The sequence below is a fragment of the Eulemur rufifrons genome, chromosome 3 (genome assembly GCF_041146395.1).
Source record: "Eulemur rufifrons isolate Redbay chromosome 3, OSU_ERuf_1, whole genome shotgun sequence".
Taxonomy (NCBI): Eukaryota; Metazoa; Chordata; class Mammalia; order Primates; family Lemuridae; genus Eulemur; species Eulemur rufifrons.
This window is the reverse complement of record NC_090985.1, coordinates 92,824,165-92,843,781: the sequence shown is the minus strand read 5'-3', so window position 1 is coordinate 92,843,781 and position 19,617 is coordinate 92,824,165. Positions and strand designations below refer to the sequence as shown.

Here is a 19,617-nt window from a genome sequence, read left to right as displayed (position 1 = left end):
TGAGTAACACTTAAGTGCACATACAATAGTAACATTCACTGGGTGTTGAGCAGGTGGGAGGGAGCAGAAGAGGATGGGTATATTCATACCTAATGGGTGTGGTGCACACTGTCTGGGGGATAGACATGCCTGAAGCTCTGACATAGGTGGGGCAAGGGCAATATATGTAACCTAAACAATTGTACCCCCATAATATGCTGAAATAAAAAAAAGCAGATGACCCATTCAGCATTACAAACAATGCAAACAAAATAAAATTGTGATAAAATAATAACAATACTCAAAATAGTAACATCAGTCCCATGGGGCCCTGTCTCTTTTTCTCACTTGTGGGTAAGATCCAGAACTTTGTCCCGAATAAGGGTACATTAAAGGATGATGAAAATTCCATTTGCACAAGAACCTCTTAAAGCAGTAAGACACTTTCTTTAGCTAAAACCTTCCTGATAGCATACGTACAAACTTGAAATAAAGCTTACTACAAACAAATGGCCAATTTCAACACAAATAAAGGTTTAGTTCAGCACATTTTTTCTCTAGCAACTCCCAATTCTAAACAGTATCAGCTAAGAATTTTAGATTATTTAGTTAACAAAATTCACCTCCACCACTCCCTAAAATCTTTGAAACAGATTATCATTCACACTTGGGTTTCCTTTGAGGAGAATATAAAAGAGTCCAAACCTCTCTGGAGGAAGAGTTCTATCGTTCATCCTTACCCTAAAACTTAAAGGAGAAGAAAGCAAATTGGTGCAGCAATATTTATGTGTTTGGTTGATTCTTCACCTAATAACTTGTTCCAAAAAGTATTTAAGGCTGCTATGTCATGGTACATATAATATACAGCTAGACAGCACAAATTAGGAAGAAGAACAAACGGGATCAGAGAAACAGGCAGAAAACAGATGGAGAAACAAGGCTATCACACAAAACTGAGGTCATGAAGTCCTTGCTAAAGATGCCTATAAATCTGGTTCTAAGCTTTCCACCAGCTCAATCAAAAAAGAAAAGGGCATCTGCAGCAAAAAGCAATTTTTACTTTTCCAAGTGGATAAATTTCACATTGAGGGGAAAGAGAGGTGAGATGCACATCCTTTAAGATAAGACTGTCACACGATTTTAGTGTCCTTTCTCACACTTGTTCTGATTTAGGTCACACAACAAATCTGATAGATCAGTGTCATCCCCACCAATAGGAGATAAAGTCAGATGACAGGGGCTGGGCATGATCTGCCGCAGTCACCTTGCTTGCAAGCTCCAGGACAGTGCTTGGAACTCAAATCTTCTAACCCACGTCCCAGGGGTACAGGGAAACCCAAATTTCATATCTGCGAGCATGAACTAAAAAACAATGAATTCTCTAAGCCTATATTTCTAAGCTGCAGTTTCTCCTGGGAGAACTACAATCAAAAAAAATTTTTTTAGTACATGGATCAAAAAGGTTTAGAGATGATATTCAGAACTGTGGCGCAAGCTCACTTCTTCTTCCTTTTCAATAAACATCCATTCTGGGGATTTAAGAGTGTAGGAAATGTTTTTGTTTCAACCAGAGTGCCACAGTTTCTGAAGAACCTCACAACTCACTCATTCCCTTGGCTGTCCAAGTTTGGTCTTAAGAAAAACCAGGAAGGAGACTGGGAGTCTACCCACTATGTACCTCATCTCCCAAACCAGAGAGGAAAAAGAGGGGAAAGATTCTTCTAAGCCTCACCCTGCACCCCAGCCTGCGTCATCTGACCTAGAAAATACACACGTCACCAGGCACAGCAAGAGCCTAACCCAAGGCTTCAGTGGGTGAGTCCCCTAACACTCTACTTTTAAAACGGTGATAAAATTGACTTAGAGAAGGCTCAGCACCACATTGCTAGGAAAAAAGAAAGAGTATTGTGAAATGAAGCACATGTGAAATGGGAAAGAGGATTTAAAAAATCTTTCCCCCAAACGCCTTCATCACATACACTTAGAACACACATACACACACACAGGGTTTCTGAAACTGTTACAGAGCACGTCTACCAGTGTGTTCTTATGGAAATAGATGACACAGCTGGTCCTGACGGTGATTTCAGGGGACCAAAACCATTCATGCTTCAAAAATATACTTCCCTCATGATCAATGCCCAGTATTTCTTTAACAGCAATGAAGCCTTTCCTTGAAAACTTGGAGATAGAGCTTATATTGTAAAGACCTCGGAAATTCAAACTGTACAGATCCATGTTTTGAGAGGGAGAAGTTCAAGGCCCAGGAGAGTCCATTTACTCATGCTATCAACAGATATTTTCTGATCATGTACTACATTGCACCAGGCACTGTAGTAAGTGCTTAGGATTCATTGATTTTGACAAAACAGGCAAAATTCCCTGGCCTTGTGGATCTCACATTCTATTAGGCTGAAATGTAAACTTATACATTTATGAAGATCAGATTTTTCTGAGTGATACGTGGTCACGACATGGCAGGTTTATGAGCTGTGACATCATTAGGTTCCATAAAATGGCAATGAAACAAGAAGATCCTCGTGGATCTCACATTCTGAGGTTGAAAGGAACACAGAAAGAGAGGCGTTCTGCCCAGGCCTGGTCCTCTGGAGAGAGAATACAAAGAGGCAGCTTCCAGCCAGGAATCAGGCTCTGGGTACCTTTCAGTTCTGCTGCAGATGAATAACACAAAGTTAAACCACACTAAAATCACGTGGCCATACAAAGCCATAAAAAATGACTAAATACTGAATTAAGAGTTTTATGAAAAGCCAGGTAAAAGCATTACCTGTTCATCCCCCAAGAATGGTTCTGTTTATAGACTAAAAATAAATAATTGCTCTATTTTATCCATTTGGCAACATCCTCTTAAAGCATTATTCTCCCTTTTTACAGCTTACATATTTTTTATAAGGAAACCATTCATCCTAAAAGGGGCAGATTTTCCTGCATTTACGAAGATCAAATTTTGCTGAGTGATATTTGGTCATTATATGGCAGGTTTATTAGTTGTGATGTCATTAGGTTCAATAAAATCACAATGAAACAACGTGAAACTTGTACTGATGACATGCTGAATTTCCTTAGAATAACAAATCTGTGCAAAGAATATAAAATAAGCTGATGCCATTGCTAAAAGCATTTCTTTAATACTATTTAATAGGCATGGCTTTTGCACTCATGAGATATAAATAGAGCTCCCTGAGGAAGCCTCTGCGAGATCTGAGAACCCCGTAAAGACTTGAGGTATGTATGTTTATCTAAGTCTACCTAAGCTTCCACAGTCCTGTGCTGAAAACAAATTTACCACACAATTCTAAGGCAGGTAAATCTGTGCAAGGCTTATTTCCTCTCTTTGCATTTGAACTCAACACACCCATTTTGCAGCTGACTCAATGCCTGGTTCTGTGCTGACCACTGAATGTACAAAGCGAGAAGAATCCAGTCTTGGAGCTGGCTAGCCATTCTCGGTTCTTAAGAAACTAAACTCAGTGTCTAAATAGAGTGCCTCAGGAGCAGTAAAGGGAAGCGTACAGGTACTAAGAGGGCACCCGGCAAGGGACAAGCCAGACACAAGCGGGGGTCACAAAGTCAGGGAGGACTTCCCCGAGAAGATGATAGCTGAGTCTCGAGGAACAAGCTGAGAGAAGAAAAGGAAAAGTGCATTCAGAGCAGAGAAAAGAGCCTGAGAAAGGCTCAGAGATATGAAACAGCTTAAGTGTGTTCCAAGAGAAAAAAATTAGAAGTTACCAACGGTCAAAGGCAGGTTCACGGTGGGCATCAGGAGACATGCAGCCTCCACTTAGGAGCTGGAGTTTATCCTGCAGGGAACTTGCATGGACAACAGAGTAACGAAGGGCAAGCCTAACCAGTCAGAAAGCTGCTGTCCCAGCCCAGGCAAAGACAGGCGAGGCCAACCTGCCGGAGACACGCCTCCACCACGGAGGGAGCCCAGCACCATGGGTCCCTGATACGTCCTGCAAAGCATCCAAAGCCCCAAACAGTTCATTCTTAATATGGTTAAAGATGTTTTGATTAACTTTTAAGGAATCCCAAATACATGTGTAAAATTTTCCCAAAAAAGTATTAATTAGTTCTTCTTTGACATTAAAAGACTTAAAATTAAAAGCAAAAAATTTTCAATTATTTTTTACTGTCTTTGGCTTTTAACCTACAGCTTTATTTCATATTAAAGAATAAATGTCTTCAACTCTTAAGGGTAAAGATCACAGCAACAGCACGGAGAATAGGCCAGTTAAACTGGGCAGAGTGGCGCATGAGCAAAGTGAAGCAGATCTCAGCAACAGTCCGGGTAATTCAGGGTCCCCAAAGTTAGCCAATAATAAATATAATCATAAAGAAATTCAGCCCTGACATTTCATGTAAATAAAAAATATAGAGACTCTTCTTTAATGAAAATAATTTTAAATATTTTTGATAATGTCATCTTTAAATCAGCAAGGTTGCTAAGAAACACTATAAAGAGTTGTCACATTTTGGGGGGAAAAAGTATGATTAATTACAATAATCATCTAGTCTAAAATTAGTATTGAGAATTATAAGAGACCCAGAAGTAAAATTTCCTAATTAACTTTTCTATAATAAGTTATAGCGAAGGGCACAAATGACCTATCTTGATTAGCAATTTCTCCAGTAATGATGGTCCATTAAAAATGCCATTACTTTTAAAACATTGCTTGTAGTCAGATGAAATGAAGTTCTATTGCACAAGCTTGCACAGTCTCCCACTTTCTCACTCCTTAAGTATCAAACCACTCAGGCTAGAAATATATAATTATATTTTTACACTTATACTTTATATTTCATACTTATACTCTGTATACCATTGTAAAAATGTTCAATTTTCATTTGCCTATGTACCATAAATGTTAAGATTCCTAAGGTACAGTAATCCATTTGTCCTTGTAAGAAAATAAATGATCTATATGGCAGCCTTAATAAATTCTCCATAGTCAGGATAATAAGACCAATAGTCTGGTCAGGTCACACCTGGAATGCAATGCTTGGTTCAATTCCATATTAGGAGGGATTCTTCCACCCTGAAATACACCCAGAGCAGAGGCAGAATACTGATAGGACCCAAGCCATGGTCCAGTCATGAGGACCCCACCCCTGAGCATCCCTCCAACAGCTCCCTCCTTTCCCCAGCTCCACATAACTGCCCACTGGAGTTCTGTGGATTACATCTGAGAGACCTCTCTTGTGTCACCCCTCCTTTTCCAATGACACTGCAATGGCTGTGGTCTTGGTCAACGGAGTCTGTTGCACTAATCTTCTCACTGGCTCCCAATCTCTCTCAGATCCCATCTCATTCAGGGCCAGATTAATTTTCCTAAAACAACATGCTAATTATGACTTTAAAAAGTTATATTGTTTAGACTCTGTTCAGGGTCTCTCATGAATTTGCTCCAAAAAAGCCTATTATATTAATATTTCCCATTAACACCCTTTATCATGAATGAGCCTTCCCTTCCAGCTATAGTGAAGGATTTGCCTTTCCTCTTATGATCTCTAGAACTTTCCATAAACATGTCTTTTTGCTTCCTGTACCCCTTTCCCACCCATCCCAGGCTCCCCATATCCAAACGCTATTCACCCTTCAAAGATCATTCCCAATGCTACTCCCTCCATAAATCCTTCCCTAATGATTTCTACCAAAAATAATCTCTCCTTATATACCTACCGTCTATGACCTACCATTGTAACCTCCTTGAGGGCAGGCCTTGGGTCTGATTTATATTTACCTTATCCAAAGCATGTTACCTTGCATAAAGTGAAGCAAAGATTGCCAACTATACCCCGTAGGCTAAATGAAACCAGTGGGCATGTATGTTTGGTTCATAGGTGCACATCTCCAGCTTCTCACATATTAAACATCGGGCAAACTAGGCATGCTCTCTGCAGTTTGCCAGTTCCCCACAGTCACCACCAGGCCCTACTGACCCCCAACACTGCAAATGAAGCAGAGGGTCAGTAGCTATGTACCATGTTTTGCTCTCCTGGTTGCTTTCACTGATAGTATCTGCCTGGCTCTCAGAGATGAGTTAAGTCCTAAGAGTAAATGACTCCTGTAGTAAATGATCAATAAGGACTATCACATGAGCAACAGCTGAAAGAACTAAATATGCCTGAAAGGGAAAATGGCAACTGCATGATATGATGACGGTAGCCAGTATTTTAAAGGATCTCAAGTAGAAGTACAATATTTGTTTGATATTTGTTCAATGTAAATAGAAACAATGGGGGAGAACACAGAACTTTCTGACTTTTGGAATTAGTCAAAAGCAAAATGGATTTCCTCATGAGGAATGAAGTCCTTCCCTGAGCTGTTAAAGCCAAGGCTGCCCAACCACGTGCCAGAGGGTCTGAGAAGGGAGGCTGACCGGCCGCCCCCAGAGGCCCATTCCACTCAGAGGACCTACCGCAGTTGTCCCTTTCCTAAGCTCATTTGCTGCCTCATGGGAAAGCGGAACCCTGGACAGAGTAGCACCCAGTCTGTATGGACGCACTGCTCATGGGGTGCATGCAGTATGGGAAGAGGGTCCGGGAGGAAACCTTGAGAGGCCCCATTATTTAAGGATAGTGGAACACGAAGAACTGGCAGAGAAAAGGCAGCCAGAATTAGAAAGAAATGTCAGGAGACTGTGTGGCACAGACACCAACAGGAGACAGAGTTTCCAAAAATTCCACTTCAAATGCAGCAGAGTTAAGGAATTGTAAGAATTCTAAGGTGCCTGTTGGATTTAGGAAATGAGGAGATCAGCCTGAGAAGTTCCAGCAGAGTTGCAGGACTAGCAGGATGGGGACAGGGGGCTCACTCATGCTCACAAAGAGCCCCAACTTCAAGGCAGTATCTCCAGATGGGATATTATATACAGGGATAATTTCATTAAGATTACAAAATGGACACGCTTGAAGCCCAGACTCGGGAGGATGAGGGGGCATGGGCAATATATATAACCTGAACTTTTGTACCCCCATAATGAGCTGAAAAAAAAAAAAAAGATTACATTAAAAGCTTTAGTTTGATACGTCTAACCATTTAAATTATACTTCAACTGTTGTAACCCTTTTTGGAAATTCCTTATGATTCTTTAATATACATCGAGCAAAAGAAAATCGAAAAAGGAAGACACTAAGTAACCCAGGCCATTGACAGTCTCAGGGAGGCCTGAGTTTCAGCACAGTGGATGGTATGAAGTCAACTTCCATTTCTAGAAAAATTGTGCTTATCACAAGAATTTTTTTTTATTTACAAAGACAGCATGCTGTATTTGAGCACCTCCAGTTAGACGAGGAGGACAGCACTCACACTTTGATCTCTCCCCCCTCCTCAATCCTCACTAAATAAAAAGGGCACAAATTTGTCAGGGCAAAATAAACAAGAATGGAGATAACTGCACAAGAGAAATGCCAAATAAAAAAAAAACTGACGGGGAGGGGGAGGAGGCTGGAAAGAAGATGAAAAGGTAGTTAGTAATTTAGCTATAAAGAGAAAGCTAAAAGCTATGTAACTACAGGAACAGGAAGTCCACAAAAAGCAGGCAATTCCTGCCACAGAACCCAGGTGCTATGCACTGAATGCTTGTGCATAGCCCCCCAAAATTCATGTTGAAACTTAACCCCTAATGCAACAGTGTTAAGAGGTGGGGCCTTTAGGAGGTGACCAGGTGAAAGCGATGAGGGCTCTGCTCCACGAATGGGATTGGGTCCCTTATAAAAGAGCTAGAGGAAGCCTGTTTGGCCCTTCTGCCTTCCGTCATGTGAGGACACGGCAACAAGGCTTCACCCATGGAGCAGAGAGCAGCCCTCACCAGACACGGAATCTGCTGTTGCCTTGATCTTGGACTTCCCAGCTTCCAGAACTGTAGGAAATAAATTTCTATTATTTATAAATTACCCAGTCCAAGGTATTTTGTTACAGCAGCCTGAATGGATGAAGCCACCAGGAAGGACTCGGGGGTGGAATGTGGAGGCACAGAGTAGGAAATGAAAACAGGAAAATAGATTTAAAGTCTTTAAAAGCAGCAGTTAAATCTCCTGATCCCATCCCCCATGGACAGGCAGCCACCTTTTACCCTCCCTGGCAGAAGATGAAGGGAATGTGGACATGCCAAATGATGGCACTCTCCTGTCTGTGGCCAACAGGCAGAAAACTGGCAGCCAGCTATGAGCCACCCTTACCCCAGCCCCAAAACAAAAATGAAAATACAAATAGGGGATGGGAAAATTCCAGAGAAATTGATAAAACCTGCAAAGACGGCTCCAACAACATGGCCAGGCCCCTGCCTAATCACACGACTCGGAGGCCCACCAGGCTTCAATCACTGCCCAGTGCACAGAGATTCTAATCCACATCTTAGACCCATTCCTAAGACGAACAAGGAACCAGCAATCACTGGACATCTGAAGAGAACCTCCAAAAGAAAAGAAAGAGACAAAAACAAAGAGAAGAAGGAACCCAGAATAAACAGAGACAGGCAGGGAACAGGAAAAAAACAATACAAAAAGGAATGAAGAAAGATCCTACATCCATGAAATAAATACTGGATGCTGTGTTTTTTATTTTTTTTTTAATTCATAGAATAAACATGATTTTTTAGAAATTAAAAATATGACAGCAGAAATTAAGAGTCTAACAGAAAGACTGAAAGATGATAATCTGAGGGACTCTAACAGAAAGTAGAAGAAAAAGGCAATGGGAAAGTAGGAATTATTGAAAGAGGAGGAAAAAAACAGAAAATTTATCAATGAACCAATACAAGAAATATAAGAACATTTCTAATAAATAAAAGGCAGAATTATCCTGATTGAAAGAACCCACCAGGTGCCCAGCACATAATGAAAAAAGAGCCCCCCACCAAAGCATATGGCTATAAAATTTCAAAACAGCTATAAAGAGAAAAGTGTAAAAGATGCCAGAGAGGGAAAAAGAAAAAAGACACAGAATGGCACTAGATCTTTCAGTCGCAACACTGGAAGCCAGCAGGCAACACAGCAATGACATCCAACACCGAATGACACCAAAAAAAAATACTTCCAACCTAGAACAGGACTGGACACACTGGCCTAGTGGGTACTCTCACTTAGTCATCCCTCTATGCTCCAGTGATTCTGTATAACACTGGCCATATCACACATACACTAGAACTTTAAAGAACTGATTTTTCACTAGACTATGAATCCTCAAGAGCTGTCTTCTCCACTTGTACACAACCAACACTCACCATGCTGCCTGACATGAAATGCCATTTTTGTTGTATGCATGTATAAACATTCATTTCCAGAAGTACAAAGGCACATTAACATATCGATACACATGTACTACCTTAAAATGTTTTTTATATGCCAGAACAGTCAGCATTCAATAAGTTTACAATGTACTTTAATAATTTCCCATCATAGATAAGCTTCCCGCCAAAAAAAATCTGATTTAAGTTGAAATTTACATCTGAAACATCTCTTTGACTAAGTACAAGTACATATAAAACCCATAATCTCTTTTGGGTCATGCCCATACCTTGACTAAACTCGGAATAGCAAGGAAGGCTACATGAATCTATGACTAGCTCACGGATTCTAAATTAAAGCTCAGAAACATCCACAATGAATAAAAAAATCCATAGTTGGAAATCAGTATCTGCCTTACCTAATAAACCTAAAGATTTTATGGTCTAAAATATAAAATTTATTGATTTTGAATTAATTTTAAAACACCCAGTCTCTGTTTATTAAGCACGTCCTGATATTTCAACATACTCTAGTTTTACATTCTTCCCAAGAGGGAAAGATAGTTATTATTCTTATGAAAAGCATGATATTAATGCTAATTTTTTTTTTTTTTTTTGAGACAGAGTCTCACTCTGTTGCCCTGGCTAGAGTGCCGTGGCGTCAGCCTAGCTCACAGCAGCCTCAAACTCCTGGGCTCAAGTGATCCTACTGCCTCAGCCTCTCAAGTAGCTGGGACTATAGGCATGCGCCACCATGCCCGGCTAATTTATTCTATATATATTTTTAGTTGGCCAGATAATTTCTTTCTATTTTTAGTAGAGACGGGGTCTTGCTCTTGCTCAGGCTGGTCTCCAACTCCTGATCTCGAGCGATCCACCTGCCTCGGCCTCCCAGAGTGCTAGGATTACAGGCGTGAGCCACCACGCCCAGCCAATGCTAATTTTTTTTTTTAATCTGCTTTTGTCTTCCCTACGATTGAGCCAAAACCAATTTCCTTGGCAAAATTGGAAATTTCCTTAGAAATTTCCAATACCTTCTCCAAAGACATTTCAGATCCATCTCAAATAGGTTCATAGGGGAGTAGGGAGACTTAAATAAATGTGAAAAAGCAAGAGCTTTGTTTGTCATTTAAATCTGTGACTGAGTCTACAGTATGTTTTTAATTGCTATTAGTTAAAATCCTTCTTGTCATATTGATACGGTAGACAAAATTAACTTGAAAAGTCTGATTTGAATGCCAGATTATGTCAATAACTCATAATCTTTAGTTTCACAAAGTAGTAAAACAGAGAATTATGATTATCTAAATGATTTAAGCTAATCAACAATTTAGGACAAAGTGCAGATCAGTATACCCACATATACCTTTCCTCATATTCCACAAAGTATTATATAAGATGACCAAACCAAGGTTGTTCCAATAACTCATACGAAGCAGAACCAACTGATATCTTCATAATTTCACTCTTTTATCCTTTCAAAATTGTCTTAGAAAATAATTACCAAAAAAGTGCATTTTATAATATATAAAGGGTATCCTGAAAATAGAGCTGTGTTAATTGTATCTTTAAAATCATACTAGTTAAACCAGAGTTCAATAGCTCCATGCTGACTTCTAGTTTACAAGAGCACAAACGTATCTTCTAAAATACCTGATTTTGACTTCAGGATAACCTGAATGGTATGTCCATCATTGGTGACTTCACAGTCTCGGCAGACCACATAATTCGGAGAGAGGCGGATGTCCAGCAGAGAGGGGTCATACCTAGCTTCTCTTGAGTTCAGGTTAATAGGAGACTGGTATTCCCCATTGGCATCAGGAAACACCAAACCCCACTCAACACCTAAGGACAAAATGAAATAAATTAAAAACAGGTTAAAAAAATAAGTTACAGTAAAATTTGACATGTAAAAACTACTATAAACACTTTTATGACCCTTGACATTATGAAGAGGGTTATGACTACCATCACCATAGAGATGAAATCTGGTAAATATGAGTTTTGGCATTCATTATTTGAATGATCTAATATCATCAAATACCATATACAAAACCCTGGACTAACAAGATACTCTATTTGTATTTGTCCACATAGATGTAATAATTTATGACTCTAGGAAATTTAAGTCATCTTTAAGTGATTAGAAAAAATGATACCACAAAAAATTTCCTCTGCTCATTAGTTCAATTATGCTCAGTACCTGGGGAATAGCTGTAACTTTCACCGTGCTTGGTGAGAGCCAAAAACTGTAACTCTGATGCTAGTGAATAAACACCTCTTATCAGAAATGCAAAGACAATATTTTAAAGTGTGCACATGTATATACGTATATACATATATAAATACATAATATTTATTCTTTCCAAATTTTTATAATTAAAATAATACATTCTATATTTGCTTTAACATATGTGGTAAACATCAGTAATGGTTAGCTCTGTTAGGAAGCCCTATGTCTTCAGGGACACATTCAGGAAACTAAGTTTTTAAAAGCCAACTCCTTCTGGCCAACCCCAGTGATCCAGCCTATGATTAAAGACATGTTTCAGAAAGCTGCGCGTCGCCAGTATCTTCCTTCACGAAAAGACTAGATGCAGAAACACTTTCTCTCCACAGAGTCCTCAAAGCAAGCAAAAAACCGTTCGTGTCACCAGCACTGTCCTTCCAAGGTGTTGAGTATAATGTACCGTTGCTCTTCTTGGAGGCAGAAAAGGGACAGGCACGGCTTGCAGGCTTGGCCTCCCCGCGGACGACCCAAGGTGCGAACCGCAGCCCCGCGCAGGCTCCCGGGCGCGAACACAGGCGACGGCGGGCGAACGCGGGCGGCGGGCACGCCTCCCTGGAGTGTCTCCCGCCCCGCAACGCGCCAGGGGAGTGGGAAAGTGACGGAGACGCCCGTGGGAAAGAGGGGACATGGTGGAGCTCGGAACGCGCAACAGCCGCACGACGCAGAGCCCCCAGCTCGGCGGGACAGTGACGCGCCGTCCCGGGACCCCGGACACCCTGACATGCGGCGGGTTACCTTCCTCGTAGCCCCACTCCACTCCCTCCTCCTCTTCCTCCTCATCCTCCTCCTTCTCTGGGAAGGCGACGGAATCTTCGATGAAGCTCAGGTCAGCCATGGGAATGCCGCGGGACCCCCGGGCGCCCTCGCCGGCGGTGCCTGCGCGTCCGCGGGGCGAGCGGGCCGGAGTGGGGCGCGCGCGTGGGCGTGAGCGCGCGGGAGGGAAGGCCGGCGTGAGTGTGGGCGCGCGTGCAAGGGTGGGCGCGCGTGCGAGCGCCCGGCCCCGAGTTGCCGGAGACCAGCGCGGGGAGCGCGTCCCGGGTCCCCGGCGGAGCGAGAGCTCAGCCGCAGTTCCAGGACTGAGCGCCGGGCGAATTATAAACCCGGCCGGGGCGTGTCTGGCACACGAGGATCCGCCCCCTTTGCTCCCCGGCAGGGGGACCGCGGGAGCGGACGGCAGGAAACGGGCCTCGGGGCTGCCGGGCCGAAGCCGCGGAAACGGCAGAAGCACCCCCTGCCCGCCCCTCCCGGGGTCGCCCCCACCACCCCGGCGCTCCCGCACCCCGGCGCCCCCGCTCCGCCTGCCGCCCCCGCAGCCCGGCGCCCCGCCAGTCACCCAAGGTCAACCCTCAGGACCCCGGTGTGCCAGGCCTGGAAATAAATAAGGCTTTCTCCCCTTATTTATTCTCCGTACTCCGGGAAATACCAAAAAGAAACAGGTCTAGAAGAGAGAGGTGGGCTACCGTGGGAAGGAGAAAAGAGAGGGCTGAGAGACCCCCGTCACAAAATTAAAAGGGCTTCCCTAGCTGAATCTTCCTAATACTGAGTATTTACTCTGTGCTTTGTCCTTACAGCAAAATGAAAACGAGTATGGAAAATTTTCCAAGAAACTTGTAATTCCTAAAAACGTTTAAGGAAAAAAAAATTGTTTTCATCTAGAGAGGTAGATATAATTTAGGAAACTTTTTTCATGAAAAAGTAATATTTCAAAGACAAGGGCAGTGAAAGGCAATTTCAGGGAGGGTGTTTGGTTCTGGTTTCAGAGTCTAGTGTGCTGCCCCAGGCTCACTTTGCTGTGTACACAGCTCCCAATCGCCTACTGAGACCGTGTAAATAATGAAATGCACACATTGCATAACGAACAGGAACTTTCCTGATCCAAAGAGGTCGCATTGTTACCTCTTAAACATGCTTCCCAATCCAGTGTTAATGACCTCAGCCCTGTGTTCCCAGGCCTTTGAAAAGCCCTTGTCAATAATCCCTAAGCAGGTTAACTCTACATTTTTAGAAAATATATGTGGATAATAAGCTCAGATTTGGACCTTAAGTACAATTTGTTTTTGGTTTTTTGCGGGGTTTTTTTGTTTGTTTTTTTGTTTTTTGTGGGTTTTTTTTTTTTTTTTTTTTTGGCGCTCTGTGCACACACCAAGATGTCTGTCAGCAGTTTGAATAGCCTGTTCCCAAGTGATACTGTCCTTATGAACGCTCAATTCTTCAAATACGGATGCTATGAAAAGTTTGGGAAGTTTTAGTCTCTGTTCTCCTATTTTTCACTGCCTCCTCAGCATCTCCTCTTTCTTAAAAAGCCACTTCACTCACTGGCTGTTACAGACTTCTCCAGAAAGTGGAGTGGGGCTGAAAGGGGGGTGGGGTCTCAGATCAGCCAATTCTACCACTTTCTGGAAGGTTTAGCAAAATAGGTGAAAACTATTGGCCAGCATTAGTTTTGATGGTAACCTGTGGATTTCAAACAATTGTGTAATTTCTCTTTCTCGTTAACGCAAAGATCAGAAAGTTGGCCATACTGTCCAGAGGACTGAAGTGGTATGGAAAAGTAAATTCATTCTTCACTCACTGCTTTCTGAGTGTCATTTAGCACACACTCTTTCCCCTGCACCTTTGTAAGCCTGGGATTGGCAGAAGCAGAAGCCTACCCTAAAGCCGTGGCTATTAAAAAAACAACAAACACTGCTGAAAAGATGAACCACTTTCCACTGAAGTTCTTCTAAAAAGAACATTTTATTTCTTGAAAACTTTTTCGCAATCTTCAGTTTAAGTTTCTTTTTAAAAGTATGTTCACACATTAGTTAAATAACACAACTAATGAAGTCAGTGCAAAGGCTCTGAAGGAATTCAGTAATAAAATCACTTTGCCACTCTGAGCTTACCAACGATGTCCTTTCTCCTCTGCCCCCAAATGTGCCTAGATGTGACATTGTAGCTACTGTGTGACCACCAATTGCATTTAAAGTATCACATGAATCATAGAAATGTTTAGCAAACCCAAGGACAGCAAAATCACCATGGCAAAAAAAAAGAAAAAAAAAATAAGTTTTCCATGAGTAAATGGTGTGCCATTTTTACAAAAGACAGGCTGAAAGACTGAATTATTGATATTGAATATTGCAGTGAATAGACAATTTTGCACATAACCCACAATGTATCACCACTCTAGCAGTTGACTACTAGACAAACATAAGTTGACCCATATTTGTTCTTTCTCAATTGTTCAACATCATTTGTGTAATGTAACTCCTGTATGCAAGCCCAGGGTTCCCTGGCCAGCTGTGAGCCATTCCACTGTGCATCTACATATTCAATTAACAGCCTTAATTGCTTTGAGACTGTGTGCTTCAGATTTCTGCTAATTAACAGCACCTTAAGACCTTCTCTTCTCAGGTCCCTGTACTATATTACTACCAAAGATGGAAATTCTATTTCTAGTTATTATAAGGTGTCTGTCACTATAAAACTTAAACACACAGATCAAAGATATAGGCCAATTCTTTGATTTACAAAATAGAACAAGCACATCTAAGTCCAATATCAGAGAATCTAAAAATATTCACACTGTGTATTATGAACATAAGTACTCCGCATTTCCTCTATATAATTTTTCATTGCCTGTCAACTTAATATCATATTTGATCCCTTAAATTAGTTTTATATCACTGGCTTTTTTTTTTTTTTTTTTTTATTTCATCTTGTTATGGGGGATACAGAATTTCAGGTTACATACGTTGCTCCTGTTCTGCCCTTCCCCCCAAGCCAGAGCTCCAGACGTGTCTGTTCCCCAGGTCGTGCGCATTGCACCCATCATGTAGGTATATATCCCTCCCTTCCCCACCCCCCCCCTTCCCGAGTCAGCACCTTCAAGTGTTACCACTCCCCAAACGGTGCACAATTCACTCATTGTGTAGGCATACCCCCATCCCCTCCCCCACCCCCCACCTCAGTCTGACATCCAATTGGTGTTGTTCCCAGATGTGTATTTAGGTGATGATCAGGGGAACCAATTTTCTGGTGAGTACATGTGATGCTTGTTTTTCCAATCTTGGGATACTTCACTTAATATAATGGGTTCCAATTCTCTCCAGGAGAACCATAGAGATGTCGTATCTTCATCATTCCTTATAGCTGAGTAATATTCCATGGTATACATATACCACAGCTTACTAATCCAATCATGTATTGATGGGCATTTGGGTTGCTTCCACATCTTTGCTATTGTGAATTGTGCTGCTATAAACATTCGGGTACATGTGTCTTTGTTAAAGAATGACCTTTTTTCCTTTGGGTATATGCCCAGTAATGGGATTGCTGGGTCAAATGGCAGGTCTGCTTGAATCTGTTTAAGATACCTCCATAATGCTTTCCACAGGGGTTGCACTAGTTTGCAGTCCCACCAGCAGTGTATGAGTGTTCCTGTCTCTCCACACCCACGCCAACATGTGTTGTTTTGGGTTTTTTTGATAAAGGCCATTCTCACTGGGGTTAAGTGATATCTCATTGTGGTTTTGATTTGCATTTCTCTGATGATTAGGGATGTTGAGCATTTTTTCATATGTTTGTTAGCCATTCTTATATCTTCTTTCGAGAAGTTTCTATTCATGTCATTTGCCCACTTTTTGATAGGGTTACTTGATTTTTTCTTGCTGATTTTACTGAGTTCTAAATAGATTCTTGTTATCAGTCCTTTATCTGATGTGTAGTATGCAAAAATTTTTTCCCATTCTGTAGGTGGTCTGTTTATTCTCTGGACTGTTTCTTTGGCTGTGCAGAAGCTTTTTAATTTAATCATGTCCCATTCATTAATTTTTGTTGCTGCTGTGATTGCCTTGGGGGTCTTCTTCATAAATTCTTTCCCTAGGCCAATGTCTGTAAGAGTCTTTCCTACATTTTCTTCTAGAATTCTAATTGTATCACGCCTAAGGTTTAAGTCTGTTATCCACCGTGATTTGATTTTTGTGAGAGGTATATCACTGGCTTTTAGTGTTTGCATAACTAAGGCCAAGCCACATCAGAACAGTTTATTAAAACTAAGACCTATATAACTAATTACCATTTGATACTAAGAGAATATAAATAGAAGTACCTAAAAGGGACAAACTAATCTAGATGTCAGAGGAATAGAGGTACTAAGATTGCTTCCCAGCACCCCATACCTACGCTGCCCTCTCCTCCCTACCTTTTCTGTTTTCCTACCTTACCAAGGCTTTCTTATTGTATGGGTGAGTTTGGGCCCTAGAGTAATCACAAACAATCATTACCTTCTCCTCCTTGTGTGTACCTTCTGTTCTGGGGTCACCTTGAGGTAGAGCTGAGGTATGTATGTCAAATGCCTTCTATACAGACTGTGATTCATGAACTTCCACAACAATGAATTGTTGCCTCCCTTCGTATGCACCACTCTGCACCATGCACTGTGGGAGACCCAAGAAGGAATAAAACACTCTTTCCACCCTCAAGGAATTCACAGTTCTCTGGGGGGAGGGGAGAGTGAATAATTAATCATAATACAGGCACTATGAAATATGTCAAATAGAAATGCAAGCACCACTACGTGTAAGGCCAGGTGATTCATACTGATGAGAATGATCTTCAAAAAGGTGGCATTTGAGGCAAACTAAAGCAAATGAGTAGGATTTGGGTGGGCAACACGTGAGCGAATAGCATTCCAGGTATGAACAATGATGCCGAATGATGGCAGCGCTCATTGTGGATCCATTTCTCTCCATTACATACCTTGTGTGACCTGCCAGAACCAATCCAGATACAATAAAAGCATGCACTTCAATAGGCTTACGTTCAAAGTAAGACATTTCTCCTTTGGTTGTTTAGTTCCTTAGGTCTGATTTTTTGTTTGTCAGGAAGGACATCAAAATTTTCCTCATTACGTATATTTTGATTTCTGTAGGTTTCAAGTTTTGTTTCTAAGAAAAGAAGTTTTGATGCTGTTAAATTTCTTTCTTTAACAGATTAATCATATATTTCACTTGCTTAAAGTTAATGTTTATAAACCTTTCATTTGACCTCTTCTTGGTCTTTTGTCTTCAGAACCATCAGCTTTGGGTTTGGTGTAGCTATGGTATTATTGTATTGTTTCTATGTTGGCTGCCCCTTAGCTGCTTGGCCATGTGACTTGCTTTGACCAATGAAATATGAGCAGAAGTGGCATGTGCTATTTTCTAGAGGAAGGTGTTAGGAGTTATCAAAGCTGACTGATACAGTAGCCCATCAGGTAAAAGTGAGTTCAAGGGTAATTTTTATTTGCTCAAATGCTTTTTTTTTTTTTTTTTTGCCTTTATCTTTTTCTTCAAAGTAAAAAAGTACCTCCCTGGCCTGCAAAGAAACTAAACAATCTAAAACAGTGCCCTTATCTTCACCTTGCAAATTTCTTGAAGCCCTGGCCCTAACTAGGGCCCTCACAACTTCATGAGACAGTGAGAAAGTCCTTATCTATAGAAAACCCCCATTTCCTCCATGGGGACACAGGCCACAGTTCTCTCCACTTCTCTGAGACCACATCACTATGCCTGGGGCCCTACACTCACTTCAACACCAAAATGACTTATGCTGAAGGTGGGATGTTTGAAATCATTATATTGGTGACTCCTAAGTCTACTATGACAGCAAGTAAAACCTCCTTCAGAGAGCCTTCTCCCAAGCAAAACTCCCTACCCCATGGTTAAAGTGTTTCTTCCTAGTGCTTCCGTAGTGCCCTATACAGATCTGTAGCCGTGAAATTAAGGTTGTATTTTAAATATGTATGTCATGACATTCTCCTCCAGTAGACAGCGAGTTCCCCAAGTGCAAGGGGTTCATCTTATTCTTCTTTGCATCCCCATGTAGCAGGTGGCAGGCACATAGGGATTATTAATAGTTTCCCTGTGCCACCCGCCGTACACTGACCTGATTAGCCTTTATAAATATATCAGAGCAATAAAAGTTACGGTTACTTAGGTGGAAGCTATCAGGGTGCAGAGGGGCACAAAAAAGGAAGTGATCAAGTTTATCTAGTGGCAGGTGTGTCAATAGGGGCTTCATAAAGGAAGTTACATGGGAGCGAGGTCTTAAAAGATAAATAAGTGCTCCTTTGCCCACAGAAGGGAGAAGGAAGGAAGGGAAGAAGGACATTGCAGTCAAAAAGAAAAAAAAAAACAACAAAAACTTGAACGTAGAAGACAGTGTGGGTTCACTTTTTTGATCAAGTTTATTTTCTTTTTTCTATGGTGTCAATAACAGGGTAAAATGACATATTTAAATAGTACATCTATTTTTTTTTAAGTCTCCAAATAGTACTGACATGAGATAAAATCCAAAGCAGATGCAAAGCTTAAGTGAGTGCACATGGTTGACAGAACAGCAATACTGAAAATGCATTGAGCCCTTGTCAACTTAAAGAGAAGAGGCGCTGGCCTAGTTAGAATGGCCCCTTGCCCACACCCATACTCTAGTTCCCACAGCAGCTATGACACCTCACTCTGCACTACAGCAATGCTGTGGCTGTCAAAGATGCAGCTATGCCTGTTATGCAAGAAGACAAACCAAATCACAGGAAAATAATAACTTGAGCACTGTGGTCTCCTCCAGAGATGGCTGCCACGATTCCTGCCCTCTGGTTGCATGTGATGTTGTTCTTCCCATCAAGAGGGGAGATTATTTCCCCTCCCCTTGAATCAGGGATGGTTTTGTGACTGACTTTGTCCAATAGACCCTGGTAGAGTGACCCTATGCCAGTTTTGAGCTGAGCCTTTAAGAGAGTTGGCCAATTCCTCTTCGTTCTCAGAGACCAGTCATCATGTGAGAAACTCTACTACCTGAGACCACGATGCTGTGAGAGAGCCCAGGCCAGCACGTGGAGAGAGAAGACACGTGGAAGGGTGTGGCGGCACAGACACCTGACTACAGCCCTGTCAGACCTTCCAGCCTGGCTGAGCCACCAGCTGAGTGCAGCCAAGTGAGTGACCCCAGCTGACACTACATGGAGCAGAAAAAGATGCCCATCTGAGTGCTGCCTGAATTCCTGGCCCTCAAGGTCATGAGAAATAATAAATGAGTGTCTTAAGCTACTAAGCTTTGGAGTGGTTTCTTATGCAG

General features: G+C 41.7%; 1 protein-coding gene across 2 annotated transcripts in view; it reads right to left on the bottom strand.

Annotated features, from left to right (window-relative positions):
* CA8 (carbonic anhydrase 8) overlaps positions 1-12,578 on the bottom strand; it is a 70,375-nt gene extending 57,797 nt beyond the window's left edge. For both annotated transcript variants that reach the window (XM_069466466.1, XM_069466467.1), the window contains exons 1-2: positions 12,256-12,578; positions 10,884-11,075 (exon numbers count right to left, since the gene is read on the bottom strand). In XM_069466466.1, coding sequence (XP_069322567.1) covers positions 10,884-11,075; positions 12,256-12,355 — 292 coding nt within the window. In that variant the 5' untranslated portion in view covers positions 12,356-12,578. The remainder of the gene's footprint in view (positions 1-10,883; positions 11,076-12,255) is intronic.
* Positions 12,579-19,617: the final 7,039 nt, after the last annotated feature.